Source organism: Nerophis ophidion, linkage group LG20 (assembly GCF_033978795.1).
Source record: "Nerophis ophidion isolate RoL-2023_Sa linkage group LG20, RoL_Noph_v1.0, whole genome shotgun sequence".
NCBI lineage: Eukaryota > Metazoa > Chordata > Actinopteri > Syngnathiformes > Syngnathidae > Nerophis > Nerophis ophidion.
Window position 1 is genome coordinate 43,132,025 of NC_084630.1, and position 21,858 is coordinate 43,153,882.

A 21,858-nucleotide genomic window follows, 5' to 3' on the forward strand; every position below is an offset into this window, starting at 1 on the left:
TGAGCTGCCTTTTTAAAACTATAAAAACAGCCGTACTGTTTTTTCATTTACAGTAATATACACTCAATTTTGAGGTGGTCCAAAAAAAAAAAAAGCGGCGCAGGTGCTAGAACGTTACTGTAAATTTGCTTTTTTTATTAACAGTAAAAAATATAAATTTTACAGTTAAGTTTTACTGTAAATTTGCTTTTTTTTGTAATTACAGTAAAAAAAAGAGGCAATTTTCAGTTACATTTTACTGTAAATTTGTAGGCTTATTTTTATTTAAAGTAAAAAACAAATGTAAATGTTACGGTAAAATTTTACTGTAAATTTGCAGGTTTTTTATTTACAGTAAAAAAATATAAATTTTACAGTAAAATTCTGTTAACTGAGCTGCCTTTTTAAAACTATAAAAACAGCCGTACTGTTGGGATGTCGCATGGCTGCAGTTGTGTGACCTCAAGTATGCAAAAATCCAGGAGAGCAGAAAGCAGGTAAGATGATTTTAATTTCATCAAAGTAAAAGATATAAACAGAAAGCAGTCTTGCATGGAGATGTTCCCAACATAGGTTTAACTTCGAGCACTGAGGAGTGCTCGAGTGAAACATAAATAGACCTATGTTGATTGACCGCAGCTGAGGACCGCTGCCAATCAACGGCGAGTGTGACAAAAACAGTGCTCAGCGGAGTAAACAGGAAGTATGACAAAATAAGAGCACTGAACAGGAAACAAAGTACAAAACACGAAAAACTATCAGAAAGTAAGTGACAGATCGTTACACGTACTGTTTTTTCATTTACAGTAATATACACTCAATTTTGAGGTGGTCCAAAAAAAAAAAAAAGCGGCGCAGGTGCCAGAACGTTACTGTAAATTTGCTTTTTTTATTAACAGTAAAAAATTTAAATTTTACAGTTAAGTTTAACTGTAAATTTGCTTTTTTTTTGTAATTACAGTAAAAAAAAAGGCAATTTTCAGTTACATTTTACTGTAAATCTGTAGGCTTATTTTTATTTAAAGTAAAAAAAAACAAATGTAAATGTTACAGTAAAATTTTACTTTCAATTTGCAGGTTTTTTTATTTACAGTAAAAAAAAAGTAAATTTTACAGTAAAATTCTGTTAACTGAGCTGCCTTTTTAAAACTATAAAAACAGCCGTACTGTTTTTTCATTTACAGTAATATACACTCAATTTTGAGGTGGTCCAAAAAAAAATAGTGGCGCAGGTGCTAGAACGTTACTGTAAATTTGCTTTTTTTATTAACAGTAAAAAATGTAAATTTTACAGTTAAGTTTTACTGTAAATTTGCTTTTTTTTTGTAATTACAGTAAAAAAAAGGGCAATTTTCAGTTACATTTTACTGTAAATTTGTAGGCTTATTTTTATTTAAAGTAAAAAAAACAAATGTAAATGTTACAGTAAAATTTTACTTTCAATTTGCAGGTTTTTTTATTTACAGTAAAAAAAAAGTAAATTTTACAGTAAAATTCTGTTAACTGAGCTGCCTTTTTAAAACTATAAAAACAGCCGTACTGTTTTTTCATTTACAGTAATATACACTCAATTTTGAGGTGGTCCAAAAAAAAAAAAAGCGGCGCAGGTGCTAGAACGTTACTGTAAATTTGCTTTTTTTATTAACAGTAAAAAATGTACATTTTACAGTTAAGTTTTACTGTAAATTTGCTTTTTTTTGTAATTACAGTAAAAAAAAGGCAATTTTCAGTTACATTTTACTGTAAATTTGTAGGCTTATTTTTATTTAAAGTAAAAAACAAATGTAAATGTTACGGTAAAATTTTACTGTAAATTTGCAGGTTTTTTTATTTACAGTAAAAAAAATGTAAATTTTACAGTAAAATTCTGTTAGCTGCCTTTTTAAAACTATAAAAACAGCCGTACTGTTTTTTCATTTACAGTAATATACACTCAATTTTGAGGTGGTCCAAAAAAAAAAATAGCGGCGCAGGTGCTAGAACGTTACTGTAAATTTGCTTTTTTTATTAACAGTAAAAAATTTAAATTTTACAGTTAAGTTTTACTGTAAATTTGCTTTTTTTTGTAATTACAGTAAAAGGAAGAGGCAATTTTCAGTTACATTTTACTGTAAATTTGTAGGCTTATTTTTATTTAAAGTAAAAAAAACAAATGTAAATGTTACGGTAAAATTTTACTGTAAATTTGCAGGGTTTTTTATTTACAGTAAAAAAAAATGTAAATTTTACAGTAAAATTCTGTTAACTGAGCTGCCTTTTTAAAACTATAAAAACAGCCGTACTGTTTTTTCATTTACAGTAATATACACTCAATTTTGAGGTGGTCCAAAAAAAAAAAAAGCGGCGCAGGTGCCAGAACGTTACTGTAAATTTGTTTTTTTTATATTAACAGTAAAAAATGTAAATTTTACAGTTAAGTTTTACTGTAAATTTGCTTTTTTTTTGTAATTACAGTAAAAAAAAAAAGGGCAATTTTCAGTTACATTTTACTGTAAATTTGTAGGCTTATTTTTATTTAAAGTAAAAAACAAATGTAAATGTTACAGTAAAATTTTACTTTAAATTTGCAGGGTTTTTTATTTACAGTAAAAAAAAATGTAAATTTTACAGTAAAATTCTGTTAACTGAGCTGCCTTTTTAAAACTATAAAAACAGCCGTACTGTTTTTTCATTTACAGTAATATACACTCAATTTTGAGGTGGTCCAAAAAAAAAAAAAGCGGCGCAGGTACTAGAACATTACTGTAAATTTGCTTTTTTTATTAACAGTAAAAAATTTAAATTTTACAGTTAAGTTTTACTGTAAATTTGCTTTTTTTTTGTAATTACAGTTAAAAAAAAGGCAATTTTCAGTTACATTTTACTGTAAATTTGTAGGCTTATTTTTATTTAAAGTAAAAAACAAATGTAAATGTTACAGTAAAATTTTACTGTAAATTTGCAGGTTTTTTTATTTACAGTAAAAAAAATGTAAATTTTACAGTAAAATTATGTTAGCTGCCTTTTTAAAACTATAAAAACAGCCGTACTGTTTTTTCATTTACAGTAATATACACTCAATTTTGAGGTGGTCCCAAAAAAAAAAAGCGGCGCAGGTGCTAGAACGTTACTGTAAATTTGCTTTTTTTATTAACAGTAAAAAATGTAAATTTTACAGTTAAGTTTTACTGTAAATTTGCAGGGTTTTTTTATTTACAGTAAAGAAGTAACATTTTTGTGTAAATTTGCAGTTTTTTTTTGTTTTTTTTTACAGTAAAAAACTAAAGGACAATTTTACAGTAAAAATCCGTCAGGACTCTCACGGTTGTGTTGGATCCACTATGGATTGAACTTTCACAGTATCATGTTAGACCCGCTCGACATCCATTGCTTTTGCCCACATATGCGGTCCTCTCCAAGGTTTCTCATAGTCATCATTGTCACCGTCACCGACGTCCCACTTGGGTGAGTTTTCCTTGCCCTTGTGTGTTGTGGTTTGTGCAGCCCTTTGAGACACCAGTGATTTAGGGCTATATAAATAAACATTGATTGATTGATTGATTGAACTGAGCTGACGTTTTCAAACCATAAGAAAGCTGTACTGTCTTTACATTCAGAGTAATATACACTAAATTTTGAGGTGGAATTCTTGCATTTAACCGTATTTTTGGGATATTTTAGTTTTTAAAAAATCTAATGCATTAAAAATGTGTAATAATATTATTCACTGTTGGCCTTCAGTGAAAACGACTTTACCGGAAGTTGATTTCGCTTACGCGGTGTGTAATGGCGACCTCTGGTGTTGAGATTTTGTATCACTGCTTATGCTGTACTTGTTTATAAAATGCGTATACATTAAAGTTTAAAAGTGAAAGTACCAATGATTGTCACACACTGATGAATATTACACATTACGTGCAGGATGCGTGTAAATCGCGTACAAACGTGGGTTCAAGCGGGTACAATACTTCAAAGACTTCGAGCGTAATGTCGTGTTAAGGAAGACAAGTGTGTCATCTCCATGACAACATATTACGTCATAGCACATATAAATGAGGGATTAAGTGTCTTGCTATTTAATTACATTTTTATTGTTGTTGCCAATTAAACGAAAAAATGGCCGCCGACAACCAAAAGAAAAAGGTCATCAGGTCAGCAAATATTTTGCAAAGTCATGTAATATTTGGGCGGGGTGTGCACGTGCCTTCCTGGGTCACGTGACCGCTGCCGTATCCTAGCAACGCGTCGCCAAACAAGCCCGTCTTAATGTCGGCCGAACTATTTATCTTCGCTCTCATAACTCTTGTTGTTTTGTAATTGTTTGTAGTTGTCGTTGTAAGAAAATGAGCTCGGAGGTGTTAGTGTCGAAGCCGCAGTATGACAGCCGAGCGGCGACTCCGGGGCTCCTGGAGTCCGAGGGGGCCCCGTTAGAGCCGGAAGCCGCGCCGCCGCTAGTTATCCCGGGCTTCCGCTCCGCTAAGTACACCCCAGCCGACTGGTTCTCCAGCTACCGCAGCCTCCTCCAGCAGGCCGGCGCCGACCGGCACTCGGCCCGCAGCATCCAGGAAGAGTCCCGCGTCCTCTGCCAGAAGACGGAGAACACGACGGTGAAGATGCAGACCAACGGCAGCCGCCTGCTGGGGGAGAGGCTCCAGGACATCCACCGCTGGAAGTCCGAGCTGCAGGAGCACATCGGCCGCCTGGTGGCCGACATCGAGGCCTTGCAGGCGCTGAAGCTGCGGCTGGAGAAGGCGCTGGACGCCACCGAGACGCCCTATGCCATCGCGGCCGATAACCTCACCTGCAGGAGCCGCAGACTCGGGCCTGACCTGGTCCGGGACTGCGTGGAGGAGGAACTCATCAAGGTGATCATTTATTGGAGATGTGCAAGCATAATAGCAACTTATTATTTTGGATTCTATATCAGTGCATGTGCCTCCCAATACGAAGGCTGGGGATCTTTCTGTGTGGAGTTTGCATGTTCTCCCCGTGACTGCGTGGTACTCCAGCTTCCTCCCACTTCCAAAGACATGCACCTGGGGATAGGTTGATTGGCAACACTAAATGGGCCCTAGTGTGTGAATGTTGTCTGTCTATCTGTGTTGGCCCTGTGATGAGGTGGTGACTTGTCCAGAGTGTAACCTGCCTTCCATCTGATTGTAGCTGAGATAGGCTCCAGCGTTGCCCGCGACCCCAAAGGGAATAAGCGGTTGGAAATGGATGGATGGATAGAATGGATCACATTCATGTGAATACTGAATTAAAGGGTATCTTTCTGTGTGGAGTTTGCATGTTCTCCCCGTGACTGCGTGGGTTCCCTCCGGGTACTCCGGCTTCCTCCCACCTCCAAAGACATGCACCTGGGGATAGGTTGATTGGCAACACTAAATTGGCCCTAGTGTGTGAATGTTGTCTGTCTATCTGTGTTGGCCCTGCGATGAGGTGGCCACTTGTCCAGGGTGTACGCTGCCTTCCGCCCGATTGTAGCTGAGATAGGCGCCAGCGCCCCCCCGCCACCCCGAAAGGGAATAAGCGGTAGGAAATGGATGGATGGATATCAGTGGTCCCCCAACCTTTTTGTATCAACGCTTAATAATTTGTCCCGCGGCCCGAGTGGGGGGGGTCCTTTTTTTTTTTTTTTCATTTCTTTGTCATGAAAAAGGGAGGTTTTTGTGGTCAGTGCACTAATTGTAAGTGTGTGTTGTGTTTTTTATGTTGATTTAATATCCATCCATCATCTTCCGCTTATCCGAGGTCGGGTCGCGGGGGCAGCAGCCTAAGCATGGAAGCCCAGACTTCCCTATCCCCAGCCACTTCGTCTCGCTCTTCCCGGGGGATCCCGAGGCGTTCCCAGGCCAGTCGGGAGACATAGTCTTCCCAACGTGTCCTGGGTCTTCCCCGTGGCCTCCTACCAGCTGGACGTGCCCTAAACACATCCCTAGGGAGGCGTTCGGGTGGCATCCTGACCAGATGCCCGAACCACCTCATCTGGCTCCTCTCGATGTGGAGGAGCAGCGGCTTTACTTTGAGTTCCTCCCGGATGGCAGAGCTTCTCACCCTATCTCTAAGGGAGAGACCCGCCACACGGCGGAGGAAACTCATTTCGGCCGCTTGTACCCGTGATCTTATCCTTTCAGTGAAGTGAAGTGAAGTGAATTATATTTATATAGCGCTTTTTCTCTAGTGACTCAAAGCGCTTTACATAGTGAAACCCAATATCTAAGTTACATTTAAACCAGTGTGGGTGGCACTGGGAGCAGGTGGGTAAAGTGTCTTGCCCAAGGACACAACGGCAGTGACTAGGATGGCGGAAGCGGGGATCGAACCTGCAACCCTCAAGTTGCTGGCACGGCCACTCTACCAACCGAGCTATACCGCCCCAAAGCTCATGACCATAGGTGAGGATGGGAACGTATATCGACCGGTAAAAAAATATATATATTTTATTTATTTTATTAAATCAACCGGGAAGGAAAAGCTCTCAATTTACCGGTTGATTTAATAAAATAAATAAAATATATATATATTTTTTTTAAATAAAAAAATTAATAACAAATTCTTCTGCGGCCCGGTACCAATCGGGCCACGGCCGCGGCCCGGTTGTTGGGGACCACTGTTTTATATATATATATATATATATATATATATATATATATATATATATATATATATATATATATATATATATCCATCCATCCATCCATTTCCTACCGCTTATTCCCTTTTGGGGTCGCGGGGGGCGCTGGCGCCTATCTCAGCTACAGTCGGGCGGAAGGCGGGGTACACCCTGGACAAGTCGCCACCTCATCGCAGGGCCAACACAGATAGACAGACAACATTCACACTCACATTCACACACTAGGGACCATTTATTGTTGCCAATCAACCTATCCCCAGGTTCATGTCTTTGGAAGTGGGAGGAAGCCGGAGTACCCGGAGGGAACCCACGCATTCACGGGGAGAACATGCAAACTCCACACAGAAAGATCCTGAGCCTGGATTTGAACCCAGGACTGCAGGAACTTTGTATTGTGAGGCAGACGCACTAATATATATATATATATATATATATATGCAATCGTGAATCAAAAGTTTACATAGACTTGTAAAGAACATAATGTCATGGCTGTCTTGAGTTTCCAATAATTTCTACAACTCTTATTTTTTTGTGATGTAGTGATTGGAGCACATACTTGTTGGTCACAAAAAAAACGTTCATGAAGTTTGGTTCTTCTATGAATTTATCATGGCTCTAATGAAAATGTGACCAAATCTGCTGGGTCAAAAGTATACATACAGCAATGTTAATATTGGTTACATGTCCCTTGGCAAGTTTCACTGCAATAAGGTGCTTTTAGTAGCCATCCACAAGCTTCTGCCAAGCTTCTAGTTGAATTTTTGACCACTCCTCTTGAAAAAAATTGGTGCAGTTCAGTTAAATGCGGCTGTGTACGTGAGGACTGGAAGGAGACGACACCACGAAAGACTTAAGGTTACCAGGTTTATTGTAACCTTTGATGATTGTCTGGGGTGTGTATGCTACTCTAAGTGTTGGTTGCAGGATTAAGTGTAAAGTTAACCATGTGAATGATACAGGAGGATGTTGTACATGCGTGATGAATAAAACCTTCGTCTGGCCAAGGAAGGGTAGGCACAAGGGAGATCCGGGGACAGGCAGGAGGTCGAGGGCAGGCGGCAAGCAAACAAGGTCCGAGTCCAGGCGAGTGATCGAGGATCAAGGGAGGCAACTGCAAGGAGGACAAGTCAACAAGGCAAAAAGGGCACAAGACAAAAGAGGCGAGGACAATGAGGGGGAAGCCAGAGACGTAAATGCTTACTACCATCAATCAATCAATCAATGTTTACTTATATAGCCCTAAATCACTAGTGTCTCAAAGGGCTGCACAAACCACCACGACATCCTCGGTAGGCCCACATAAGGGCAAGGAAAACTCACACCCAGTGGGACGTCGGTGACAATAATGACTATGAGAACCTTAGAGAGGAGGAAAGCAATGGATGTCGAGCGGGTCTAACATGATACTGTGAAAGTTCAATCCACAATGGATCCAACACAGCAGCGAGAGTCCCGTTCACAGCGGAGCCAGCAGGAAACCATCCCAAGCGGAGGCGGATCAGCATCGCAGAGATGTCCCCAGCCGATACACAGGCAAGCAGTACATGGCCACCGGATCGGACCGGACCCCCTCCACAAGGGAGAGTGGGACATAGAGGAAAAAGAAAAGAAACGGCAGATCAACTGGTCTAAAAAGGGAGTCTATTTAAAGGCTAGAGTATACAAATGAGTTTTAAGGTGGGACTTAAATGCTTCTACTACGAGAGTTAACGACGTTCCGGCGCGGATTCTGAGGTGTGACTGGTTCTTAAGCTGTCTTCCTGATTGCTGCCAGGTGCGATGATTGCTGACAGTCGACAGCTGCCAGACAGAGTGTGGGATCTCGCTCGGGTTCGAATCCGCGTCGTGACAAATGTGTTGGTTTTCTGACATGGACTTATTTTTTTCAGCATTGTCCACACGTTTAAAGTCAGGACTTTGGGAAGGCTGTTCTAAAACCTTAATTGTAGCCTGATTTAGCCATTAATTTACCACTGTTGACGTGTGTTTGAGGTCATTGTCCTGTTTGAGCACTCAACTGCGCCCGAGACTCAACCTTTGGGCTGATGATTTTAGGTTGTCCTGAAGTAGTTGGAGGTAATCCTCTTTTTTCATTGTCCAATTTAAAGCACCAGTTTCATTGGCAGCAAAACAGGCCCAGATCATAATACTAGTACTACCATGCTTGACGGTTTGGAATGGTGTTCCTGGGATTAAGAGCCTCAGCTTTTCTCCTCCAAACATATTGCTGGGTATTGTGGCCAAACAGCTCCATTTTTGTTTCATCTGACATATCGACAAAGATAAGACCTTCTGGAGGAAAGTTCTATGGTCTGATGAAACAAAAATTGAGCTGTTTGGCCACAATGATCCAAGGACAACATAAAATCTTGGGTCTTGGGCGCAGTTGGGTGTTCCGACAGGACAATGACCCCAAACACACATCAAAAGTGGTAAAGGAATGAATCAGGCTAGAATTGAGGATTTAGAATTGCCTTCCCAAAGTCCTGACTTAAATGTGTGGACAATGCTGAAGAAACAAGTCCATGTCAGAAAACCAACACATTTATTTAATAATACAACTTTAACATTTGACAACCAAATAATAAAACAAGGTGACTCTGTAAAAAATCTGGGTATTATCTTCGACCCAACTCTCTCCTTTGAGTCACACATTAAAAGCGTTACTAAAACGGCCTTCTTTCATCTCCGTAATATCGCTAAAATTCGCTCCATTTTGTCCACTAAAGACGCCGAGATCATTATCCATGCGTTTGTTACGTCTCGCCTCGATTACTGTAATGTATTATTTTCGGGTCTCCCCATGTCTAGCATTAAAAGATTACAGTTGGTACAAAATGCGGCTGCTAGACTTTTGACAAGAACAAGAAAGTTTGATCACATTACGCCTGTACTGTATATACCTTTATATACATATATACATACATATATACCTATAATGTATATACCTTTATATACATATATACATACATATATACCTATAATGTATATACCTTTATATACATATATACATACATATATACCTGTACTGGCTCACCTGCACTGGCTTCCTGTGCACTTAAGATGTGACTTTAAGGTTTTACTACTTACGTATAAAATACTACACGGTCTAGCTCCAGCCTATCTTGCTGATTGTATTGTACCATATGTCCCGGCAAGAAATCTGCGTTCAAAAGACTCCGGCTTATTAGTGATTCCTAGAGCTCAAAAAAAGTCTGCGGGCTATAGAACGTTTTCCGTTCGGGCTCCAGTACTCTGGAATCCCCTCCCGGTAACAGTTCGAGATGCTACCTCAGTAGAAGCATTTAAGTCTCACCTTAAAACTCATTTGTATACTCTAGCCTTTAAATAGACCTCCTTTTTAGACCAGTTGATCTGCCGCTTCTTTTCTTTCTCCTATGTCCCCCCCTCCCTTGTGGAGGGGGTCCGGTCCGATGACCATGGATGAAGTACTGACTGTCCAGAGTCGAGACCCAGGATGGACCGCTCGTCGGGACCCAGGATGGACCGCTCGCCTGTATCGGTTGGGGACATCTCTACGCTGCTGATCCGCTTGAGATGGTTTCCTGTGGACGGGACTCTCACTGCTGTCTTGGAGCCACTATGGATTAAACTTTCACAGTATCATGTTAGACCCGCTCGACATCCATTGCTTTCGGTCCCCTAGAGGGGGGGGGTTGCCCACATCTGAGGTCCTCTCCAAGGTTTCTCATAGTCAGCATTGTCACTGGCGTCCCACTGGATGTGAATTCTCCCTGCCCACTGGGTGTGAGTTTTCCTTGCCCTTTTGTGGGTTCTTCCGAGGATGTTGTAGTCGTACTGATTTGTGCAGCCCTTTGAGACATTTGTGATTTGGGGCTATATAAATAAACATTGATTAATTGATTGATTGAATTGATCAACATGGACCCCGACTTAAACAAGTTGAAAAACTTATTAAGGGTGTTACCATTTAGTGGTCAATTGTACTGAAAATGTACTGTACTGTGCAATCTACTAATAAAAGTATCAATCAATCAATCAAACAACTGAACTGCACCAATTTTGTAAAGAGGAGTGGTCAAAAATTCAACCAGAAGCTTGTGGATGGCTACCAAAAGCGCAGTGAAACTTGCCAAGGGACATGTAACCAAATGTGAACATTGCTGTATGTAAACAGCAATGTTCACATTTTCAGTAGAGCCATAATAAATTCATAAAAGAACCAAACTTCATGAATGTTTTTTTGTGAGCAACATGTGCTCCAATCACTCTATCACAATAAAATAAGAGTTGTAGAAATGATTGGAAACTCAAGGCAGCCATGACATTATGTTCTTTACAAGTGTATGTACACTTTTGACCATGAGTGTATATTACAGTAGTTTTTCATGGTGTTTCTGTTTAAATGAACACATTTCAGTGAGACCCACTCAGGTCCTACAATCCCATCAAGTTGACGTCAACATACATGGTCGACCGCTTAGAAAGGAGTCATTTCCCCAAAAAATTGTTCCGTTTGGGTTGACCTGTTTCATAATGTTGTGGCAAAACGGTTGTATTCATACCTCTTTTTGATGACAAAATATCAGTAATGACCAGTGAGTGTGTGGCACACTCAATAGCTGTATCGACCAGGGATGGTCACCAAAACACATTTCCGTACTAGCACCGGTGTCAACTTGGCCTCGTGGTTAGAGTGTGCGCCCTGGGATAGGTGGGTCGTGAGTTTAAACCCCGGCGGCGTCGTACCAAAGACTATAAAAATGGGGCACTCAGCATCAAGGGTTGGAATTGTGGGTTAAATCACCAAAATGATTCCTGCTCACAGCTCCCTCACAGGTTTCTCTGCTCTTCTGAGAAATCCCCTGAAGAGCAGAAAAACCTGCAAGACAGGTACATTCCTCTCAACCCCGGTTTTGAGCACTGAATAACAATCCACAGAAACCTCAAATATATATATATATATATATATATGTATGCATACACACAGACACACATATATAAACACATATACATATATATTACACATATTTGTGTGTGTATATATATATATATATGTATATATATATATATATATACTTTTTTTTTTCTTTTAACAAGTTTTTTTTTTTAAGAATATATTTTCCTCCTCATATACTCGCTGCACACCATACATTAGCAGCCAGGGATACCTTTTTTTTTTTTTTTTACCCGATTTCCAATAGGTTTTATTATAATTTTTATAATATATTGTGAGAATCGGTTTGGATCGAGAATCTCGTTATATCAAGATATCAAGAATCAAATCTTCACCCCAATAATTGGAATTAAATCAAGTCTGAGGTGCAAGATTCCTATATATATATATATATATATATGTATATATATATATATATATATATATATATATATATATATATATATATGTGTGTATATTTACCCGCGACCCCAAAAGGGAATAAGCGGTAGAAAATGGATGAATGGATATATATATAATTGTGTTAGATGTAAATATAACGGAATACAATGATTTGCAAATCCTTTTCAACCCATATTCAGTTGAATGCACTACAAAGACAACATATTTGATGTTCAAACTCATAAACTGTATATTTTTTTGCAAATAATAATTAACTTAGAATTTCATGGCTGCAACACGTGACAAAGTAGTTGGGAAAGGGCATGTTCACCACTGTGTTACATCACCTTTTCTTTTAACAACACGCAATAAACGTTTGGGAACTGAAGAAACTAATTGTTGAAGCTTTGAAAGTGGAATTCTTTCCCATTCTTGTTTTATGTAGAGCTTCAGTCGTTCAACAGTCCGGGGTTTCCGCTGTCGTATTTTACGCTTCATAATGCGCCACACATTTTCGATGGGAGACAGGTCTGGACTGCAGGCGGGCCAGGAAAGTACCCACACTTTTTTTACGAAGCCACGCTGTTGTAACACGTGCTGAATGTGGCTTGGCATTGTCTTGCTGAAATAAGCAGGGGCGTCCATGAAGAAGACGGCGCTTAGATGGCAGCATATGTTGTTCCAAAACCTGTATGTACCTTTCGGCATTAATGGTGCCTTCACAGATGTGTAAGTTACCCTTGCCTTGGGTACTAATGCACCCCCATACCATCACAGATGCTGGCTTCTGAACTTTGCGTCGATAACAGTCTGGATGGTTCGCTTCCCCTTTGGTCCGGATGACACGATGTCGAATATATCAAAAAAAATTTGAAATGTGGACTCGTCAGACCACAGAACACTTTTCCACTTTGCATCAGTCCATCTTAGATGATCTCGGGCCCAGAGAAGCCGGCGGCATTCCTAGATATTGTTGATAAATGACTTTCGCTTTGCATAGTAGAGTTTTAACTTGCACTTACAGATGTAGCAACAAACTGTATTTAGTGACAGTGGCTTTCTGAAATGTTCCTGAGCCCATGTGGTGATATCCTTTAGAGATTGATGTCGGTTTTTGATACATTGCCGTCGTGAGGGATCGAAGGTCACGGTCATTCAATGTTGGTTTCCGGCCATGCCGCTTACGTGGAGTGATTTCTTCAGATTCTCTGAACCTTTTGATGAAATTATGGAGCGTAGATGTTGAAATCCCTTAATTTCTCGCAATTTCATTTTGAGAAATGTTCTTAAACTGTTTGACTATTTGCTCACGCAGTTGTGGACAAAGGGGTGTACCTCGCCCCATCCTTTCTTGTGAAAGACTGAGCATTTTTTTGGGAAGCTGTTTTTATACCCAATCATGGCACCCACCTGTTCCCAATTAGCCTGCACACCTGTGGCATGTTCCAAATAAGTGTTTGATGAGCATTCCTCAATTTTATCAGTATTTATTGCCACATTTCCCAACTTCATTGTCACTTGTTGCTGGCATCAATTTCTAAAGTTAATGATTATTTGCGCATATATATATGTATATATATATATATACACAGTATATACAAACCCCTTTTCTATTTGAGTCGGAAAATTGTGTTAGATGTAAATACAAAAAGAATGCAATGATTTGCAAATCATTTTCAACCCATATTCAGTTGAATATGCTACAAAGACAACATATTTTATGTTTATGTTCATATATATATATATATATATATATATATATATATATATATATATATATATATATATATATATATATATATATATATATGTCTTGATTGGATTATCCAGAGAATAGTGCTCGATACCATGGTAGAGCGCAATATGTAGGTGTGGGAAAAAAATCACAAGACTACTTCATCTCTACAGAACTGTTTCATGAGGGTTCCCTTCAATCATCAGGAGATTTTTTGAAAATCTCCTGATGATTGAGGGAACCCCTCATGAAACAGTTCTGTAGAGATGAAGTAGTCTTGTGATTTTTTTCCCACACCTATATATATATATATATATATATATATATATGATAATATAATGGCAGATGACCATTATGAAACACCAACACAGTATCAGCGCAGTGTCAATACAGCTAGTGAGTGTGCCACACGCTCACTCACACCCACAGCCAGCCAGTCGGGGGGGCATTGAGGAGACAAGCGGGTTCAACTGAAATAAACATTTGTGTGTTTTGAGTAGGAAGTGGAATTGATCAAGAGTATCCAGGCTCTCCTGAGGAGAACCATAGACCAGGTTTCCACTCAGATCAAGTGAGTTCTACTTCTTGTTTCTTCATATGAACCAATTGGTAGGGGAATCAACCACAGAGGTAGGGTTCATACTGGGGATGTGTTTTTATGTACTGTGTTCCTCTCCAATAGTAACGTTCAACATGCATGTGACATCTGTTGTCAAACTTGAAATCACATTTCTGCGCGCGTGTTGCTAGGCAGAATTAGACCTCTGCTTGTGTCAGTTTGGACAGAGAGACCAAGAAGACGCTGGAGTTTGATTGGTCGGATAAATATGAGGCCTACGTCCTGGACACCCAGTGTGGACGCTTCTCCAACAAAAGCACGGACACGCAGCATCACGTCGTCTCTGCCAACATGCTGCATCAGTGAGTAACATACTATTGCAGTTCCTGGGTGTCAGTCGGAGCGCTTGGTGACCATCCAGTGGTCTTGCAGGGTGTGTAACGTCCCCTCCTGGATCAAGTTCACACACACCAACATCAACAAGGCCCGCAGGGAGGAAAAATCCTCACACGACCTCAAGTGAGAGCGCTGTTTGGATCAGCCTGTTTGGAGCTCCCATGTACTGAATGTTTGTTGTGCGCGCCTGTCAGAGAGCTCTCGGAGCAGGTGCTCCTGGACACCACCAAGGACCTGAGGGTCCAGTGCTTCAATGTGGACCAAGCCTTCCTGCAACGCTGTGCGGAGCAGATGGAGGCCAAGATCCAGCTGGAAATGCACCTGAAGCAGGTAGCCGGACATACACACCGGAACACAATTTGGATTATGCATTTTGTGTGTGTGTGTGTGTGCGTGCGTGCGTGCGGATTTCTACCCTTCTTGAGGCATCAACAAGGAAAAGTACCTTCCATATGAGGACCGGTGAACAAGTTGTCATGATCCGCTACTTGGATCTTGGCATATTCTGGTTTAGTTCTCTTTTTGTATCACATCCTGTTTGTTTTTTTGTCTTCCCTAGTTCCTGGTGGCACTTCCTGTTCGTTTCCGTTGCCATAGTTACTCATTAGGGACGGCGTGGCGCAGTGGGGGGAGTGGCCGTGCGCAACACGAGCGTCCCTGGTTCAAATCCCACCTAGTACCAACCTCGTCACGTCCGTTGTGTCCTGAGCAAGACACTTCACCCTTGCTCCTGATGGGTGCTGGTTGGCGCCTTGCATGGCAGCTCCCTCCATCAGTGTGTGAATGTGTGTGTGAATGGGTGAATGTGGAAGTAGTGTCAAAGCGCTTTGAGTACCTTAAAGGTAGAAAAGTGCTATACAAGTACAACCCATTTATTAGTGTCACCTGCCTTTTGTTTTCCACGCACACCTGCTCTGTCTCTATTTAAGCCTGCCCTTTTTTGTCATCCGTCCTCGCAGTCTAATTTGCTGTCCAATGCAACAGGTGACGTCGCTATCCCCGCTTGTGGTAAAGACTTTGTATTCGTTAGCTTCCACGCTATTCCTGTGTTTGTTTGCTTAGCTCACATGCTAGCGCTCTGTTATTTCTAGCTCCCACGCTAGTTCTGTTGGTTTTGTCTCTAGTGCCTTTGTGCAAGTGTTTTCTGTTCCTAGTCTGTTTTGTAATATAAATAAATCATAATTTCTTACCTTCCCGCTGTGTCCATTCCGCCTGCATCAACGAGGGAACGCAACCGCATAGCCACAATGCCAGACAAGTTAGGACATAAATCATGGCCCCAATGTGGTAAACCATAGCATGTAATGGAGAATTTCTCATTTGCACCCCTGCTGGGGAAATCTATTAAAATGAGGGTGGTCCCAAAAAGGAGGGATTTTTCAAATTGACTGTGTGTCGGTTTTGAAAGTGCTCCCCCTCTGGTCAACATATTAAATTACTTATGTGTGGAAAAAGTTGAAATGCGCCCCCTTTGGGCAAAATTTATTTTTGAAAAAAAAAAAATTAAATATGTATATAGAGACATACTGTAATAACTTGAAGTAAATAATGAAGATTAAAAACCAATTTAAAAAAAATTAAAACATTTTTTTCCCCTAAAAGCAGTCTTTTTCTCACTATGTGTCAACTTCTTTCTTATAAAATTAGGAACAATTTCTCATTCTTTCTGTTTCTGTAATATTGCAATATTTTCTCGTAAAAATGATTACTTTCTATGTAAAATTATTGCTTTTTAATGCAAAATGGTGACATTTGTCATATACAATTCTGACCTTTATCACAATATTGCCAAGATTTTTTTTCTTGTAAAACTGACATTTTTTGGAGTAAAATTATGGCTTTTGTCTTAATTTATCAAGTAAAATTCCGATTATTATTATAACATTGTCCAAATTTGAAAGTTTTCTTATAAAATTGTTATTTTTGTCGAGTAAAATTCAGACTCTTTTCATTAAAATTGCCAACATTTTAAGCTTTTCTTGTAAAATTGCGACTGTTGTTGAGTAAAATTCCAACTTTTATCATAATACTGCACAAATGTTCAGTTTTTTTGTCAAGTTTTGAGTTGCGTTGAGTAAAATTACGACTTTTATGAAGTACTGCCAAAATTCAAAATTTGTCTTGTGAAATCGTGACCTTTTTCTTGTGAAATTCCAACAAATTTTTCACAGGAAGCTTTTTTTTATACCGGCATAGTATTGATGTATACACAAACCTTTATATATCTAGAAAGTGTGGTCCTAAAGAGGTAGTCATCTTTCTCAAGAAGGTAACAAATACAAGAGCGTGTGTGTGTGTGTGTGTGTGTGTGTGTGTGTGTGTGTGTGTGTGTGTGCGTGTGCGTGTGCGTGTGTGTTTTGTATAAAATGAGGGATTTTTCAAATTGGATGTGTGTCGGTTTTGAAAGTGCTCCCCCTCTGGTCAACATATTAAATTACTTATGTGTGGAAAAAGTTGAAATGCGCCCCCTTTGGGCAAAATTTATTTTTGAAAAAATATATAATTAAATATGTATATAGAGACATACTGTAATAACTTGAAGTAAATAATGAAGATTAAAAACCAATTTAAAAAAAATTAAAAACATTTTTTTCCCCTAAAAGCAGTCTTTTTCTCACTATGTGTCAACTTCTTTCTTATAAAATTAGGAACAATTTCTCATTCTTTCTGTTTCTGTAATATTGCAATATTTTTTCGTAAAAATGATTACTTTCTATGTAAAATTATTGCTTTTTAATGCAAAATGGTGACATTTGTCATATACAATTCTGACCTTTATCACAATATTGCCAAGATTTTTTTTCTTGTAAAACTGACATTTTTTGGAGTAAAATTATGGCTTTTGTCTTAATTTATCAAGTAAAATTCCGATTATTATTATAATATTGTCCAAATTTGAAAGTTTTCTTATAAAATTGTTATTTTTGTCGAGTAAAATTCAGACTCTTTTCATTAAAATTGCCAACATTTTAAGCTTTTCTTGTAAAATTGCGACTGTTGTTGAGTAAAATTCCAACTTTTATCATAATACTGCACAAATGTTCAGTTTTTTGTAAAGTTTTGAGTTGCGTTGAGTAAAATTACGACTTTTATGATAATACTGCCAAAATTCAAAATTTGTCTTGTGAAATCGTGACCTTTTTCTTGTGAAATTCCAACAAATTTTTCACAGGAAGCTTTTTTTTATACCGGCATAGTATTGATGTATACACAAACCTTTATATATCTAGAAAGTGTGGTCCTAAAGAGGTCGTCATCTTTCTCAAGAAGGTAACAAATACAAGAGCGTGTGTGTGTGTGTGTGTGTGTGTGTGTGTGTGTGCGTGTGCGTGTGTGTTTTGTATAAAATGAGGGATTTTTCAAATTGACTGTGTGTCGGTTTTGAAAGTGCTCCCCCTCTGGTCAACATATTAAATTACTTATGTGTGGAAAAAGTTGAAATGCGCCCCCTTTGGGCAAAATTTATTTTTGAAAAAAAAAAAAATTAAATATGTATATAGAGACATACTGTAATAACTTGAAGTAAATAATGAAGATTAAAAAACAATTTAAAAAAAATTAAACATTTTTTTTCCCCTAAAAGCAGTCTTTTTCTCACTATGTGTCAACTTCTTTCTTATAAAATTAGGAACAATTTCTCATTCTTTCTGTTTCTGTAATATTGCAATATTTTCTCGTAAAAATTATTACTTTCTATGTAAAATTATTGCTTTTTAATGCAAAATGGTGACATTTGTCATATACAATTCTGACCTTTATCACAATATTGCCAAGATTTTTTTTCTTGTAAAACACATTTTTTGGAGTAAAATTATGGCTTTTGTCTTAATTTATCAAGTAAAATTCCGATTATTATTATAACATTGTCCAAATTTGAAAGTTTTCTTATAAAATTGTTATTTTTGTCGAGTAAAATTCAGACTCTTTTCATAAAAATTGCCAACATTTTAAGCTTTTCTTGTAAAATTGCGACTGTTGTTGAGTAAAATTCCAACTTTTATCATAATACTGCACAAATGTTCAGTTTTTTTGTAAAGTTTTGAGTTGCGTTGAGTAAAATTACGACTTTTATGATAATACTGCCAAAATTCCAAATGTGTCTTGTGAAATCGTGACCTTTTTCTTGTGAAATTCCAACAAATTTTTCACAGGAAGCTTTTTTTTATACCGGCATAGTATTGATGTATACACAAACCTTTATATATCTAGAAAGTGTGGTCCTAAAGAGGTAGTCATCTTTCTCAAGAAGGTAACAAATACAAGAGCGTGTGTGTGTGCGTGTGTGTTTTGTATAAAATGAGGGATTTTTCAAATTGGATGTGTGTTGGTTTAAAACTGCTCCCCATCTGCTCAACATATGAAAACACAAGTGTGTATAAAACTTCAAATTGCTCCCCCTCTGGCCAATAACATGAAGTAAATAGTTAAGATTAAAAAAAATTACAAACAAAAAATTAAAAACAAAAAAAATGTACTAAAAGCTTACCTTTTTTATGTTTGCATATTATGTATATATTATTAATGTTGTAGATACAAATCTTTATATATCTAGAAAGGGTGGTCCTAAAGAGTCCTATACGCCCACATTTTCCGGAGGTCTCAAGAAAGTGACAAATACAAGAATGTTTGTGTGCGTGTGTGTGCAGACTTTGGAGCAGATTGGAGCCCAGGAGAGGAACATCGAGGCTCTGCAGAAGGCCATCCAGGACAAAGACGCCCCTCAGAGAGTGACTGAGTCTAGGCTGTACCGTCGCTCTCTCAGACCCAACATGGAGCTCTGCAGGGATGAGCCCCAGATGAGGTACACACACACACACACACACACAAACACACACGCACACATACTGGTTATCATTTGAAATGGGGACCAAGTTTTTGATCATCACTTGTGGGGACCACCCTTTCTACAGGTTGTGGAGGCATACAAAAAAAATAAGTAAAATTAGCTCATACATGTCTTTAAATCTCTTTAAATATGGTTCATGGGGACCAAATTTAAATAATTTTGCATAATTCACACACATTTGTACGTGACTACTGAGGACCATTTAAAAAAAAAAAGTTCAAATTAATCAATCAATCAATGATCAATGTTTATTTATATAGCCCCAAATCACAAATGTCTCAAAGGACTGCACAAATCATTACGACTACGACATCCTCGGAAGAACCAACTCACACCCAGTGGGCAGGGAGAATTCACATTCAGTGGGACGCCAGTGACAATGCTGACTATGAGAAACCTTGGAGAGGACCTCAGATGTGGGCAACCCCCCCCCCCTCTAGGGGACCGAAAGCAATGGATGTCGAGCGGGTCTAACATGATACTGTGAAAGTTCAATCCATAGTGGCTCCAAGACAGCAGTGAGAGTCCCGTCCACAGGAAACCATCTCAAGCGGATCAGCAGCGTAGAGATGTCCCCAACCGATACAGGCGAGCGGTCCATCCTGGGTCCCGACGAGCGGTCCATCCTGGGTCTCGACTCTGGACAGTCAGTACTTCATCCATGGTCATCGGACCGGACCCCCTCCACAAGGGAGGGTGGGACATAGGAGAAAGAAAAGAAGCGGCAGATCAACTGGTCTAAAAAGGAGGTCTATTTAAAGGCTAGAGTATACAGATGAGTTTTAAGATTTTAAAATTAAATATGACATGATCCTCAGAATACAGCACTACAGCTATCCTCTTCTAGGAAGTGTCACCACTTAAATGTTCAAACAAACCCTGCCTCTTCTGTGACATTACTGAAAACTGCTATTTAGCAGTAATGAGGTTGTCTGCAACTCCAACTACCTTACAGAATATAGAAGGATGGATCATACTTTAAAGTAATAATCTTTTATAATCATGCTGTAGGAAAATGTATAAACATCGTTTTTAGGGCCAAAGCTTAAAAATCACTTAGGCATCTTCAGGGGCGGTATAGCCCGGTTGGTGCCAGCAACTTGAGGGTTGCAGGTTCGATTTCCACTTCCGCCATCCTAGTCACTGCCGTTGTGTCCTTGGGCAAGACACTTTACCCACCTGCTCCCAGTGCCACCCACACTGCTTTAAATGTAACTTAGATATTGGGTTTCACTGTGTAAAGCGCTTTGAGTCACTAGAGAAAAGTGCTATATAAATATTATTCACTTCACTTCAGAATGGATCTGACTCATCATTTGAAAAAGTTCCCCTTTAGGGGACCTGTTTTTTTGTCCCCATACCGTCAGAGGTCCCCTAAAGGTGACTGTATAAACCAGTGGTTCCCAAAGTGGGCGGTGGAAAGATCTGGGGGGGCGGTGAGGAAGAAGGGGGCGGCAGTCCGAAGCCGAAGTCAGAAGTTCGAACGTTTGTTTGACGATTTGTACACAACACGTGCAGCAGGACGAGTCAGTGGACGACGCATCAGGGTCCGGTTACCACACGCCGCTCTGGCCCAGTCAGATCCGACAGTATAGACTACAAAAGCAAAAGCTCAGGTTTGTAATTTCAAGCTTGTAATGTTCAGACTTTTATCTTATAATAAAAACCGCATTCTGGCGGTCAACATCATCTTGAGTTCAAGTCAACATGAAATTGGGGACTCACCAATGTTGAGCTGGTTAGGGTGGTGCATTCACTGATTCCTAAATGTCGACGGTGAAGAAACTGGAGTGGCAGAGGAAGAACTGATTTCAATTCAAAATGACATTGAGCTAAGGCCGAAGTTCAAAAAGTCATATCAAGATTTTTGGTTACAAAAAAAAATCTCTGACGGCTATCAAGTGCTGTGGAACAAGGTCAAGATTTACTTTATTGCCTTCCCAACATATTTAGTAGAACGGGGCTTCAGTGCAGTCGCCTTGCTTCTTTCCAAGCAAAGAAACCGACTGAAAATTACTGACCGCGGGGATCTACGACTTCTTCTTAGTGAGTTCCAGCCTGATGTAGAGAAGCTTATGTCCCTGCACCAAGCACATCCATCCCATTAATATTAAGTGTGAGACAATGAAAGTTACTGGTGGAATGTTTATTTACCATTCTATGTTGCTGAAACAGGCTTCACGGTGGCAGAGGGGTTAGTGCGTCTGCCTCACAATACGAAGGTCCTGCAGTCCTGGGTTCAAATCCAGGCTCGGGATCTTTCTGTGTGGAGTTTGCATGTTCTCCCCGTGAATGCGTGGGTTCCCTCCGGGTACTCTGGCTTCCTCCCACCTCCAAAGACATGCACCTGGGGATAGGTTGATTGGCAACACTAAAATTGGCCCTAGTGTGTGAATGTTGTCTGTCT

General features: G+C 39.3%; 1 protein-coding gene across 1 annotated transcript in view; it reads left to right on the plus strand.

Annotated features, from left to right (window-relative positions):
• Positions 1–2,999: 2,999 nt before the first annotated feature.
• tekt4 (tektin 4) overlaps positions 3,000–21,858 on the plus strand; it is a 23,164-nt gene continuing 4,305 nt past the window's right edge. Inside the window, exons 1-6 of the mRNA XM_061881274.1 lie at positions 3,000–4,823; positions 14,151–14,221; positions 14,428–14,571; positions 14,642–14,728; positions 14,800–14,935; positions 19,252–19,406. Of these exons, the coding sequence (XP_061737258.1) occupies positions 4,302–4,823; positions 14,151–14,221; positions 14,428–14,571; positions 14,642–14,728; positions 14,800–14,935; positions 19,252–19,406 (1,115 nt within the window). The 5' untranslated portion in view covers positions 3,000–4,301. The remainder of the gene's footprint in view (positions 4,824–14,150; positions 14,222–14,427; positions 14,572–14,641; positions 14,729–14,799; positions 14,936–19,251; positions 19,407–21,858) is intronic.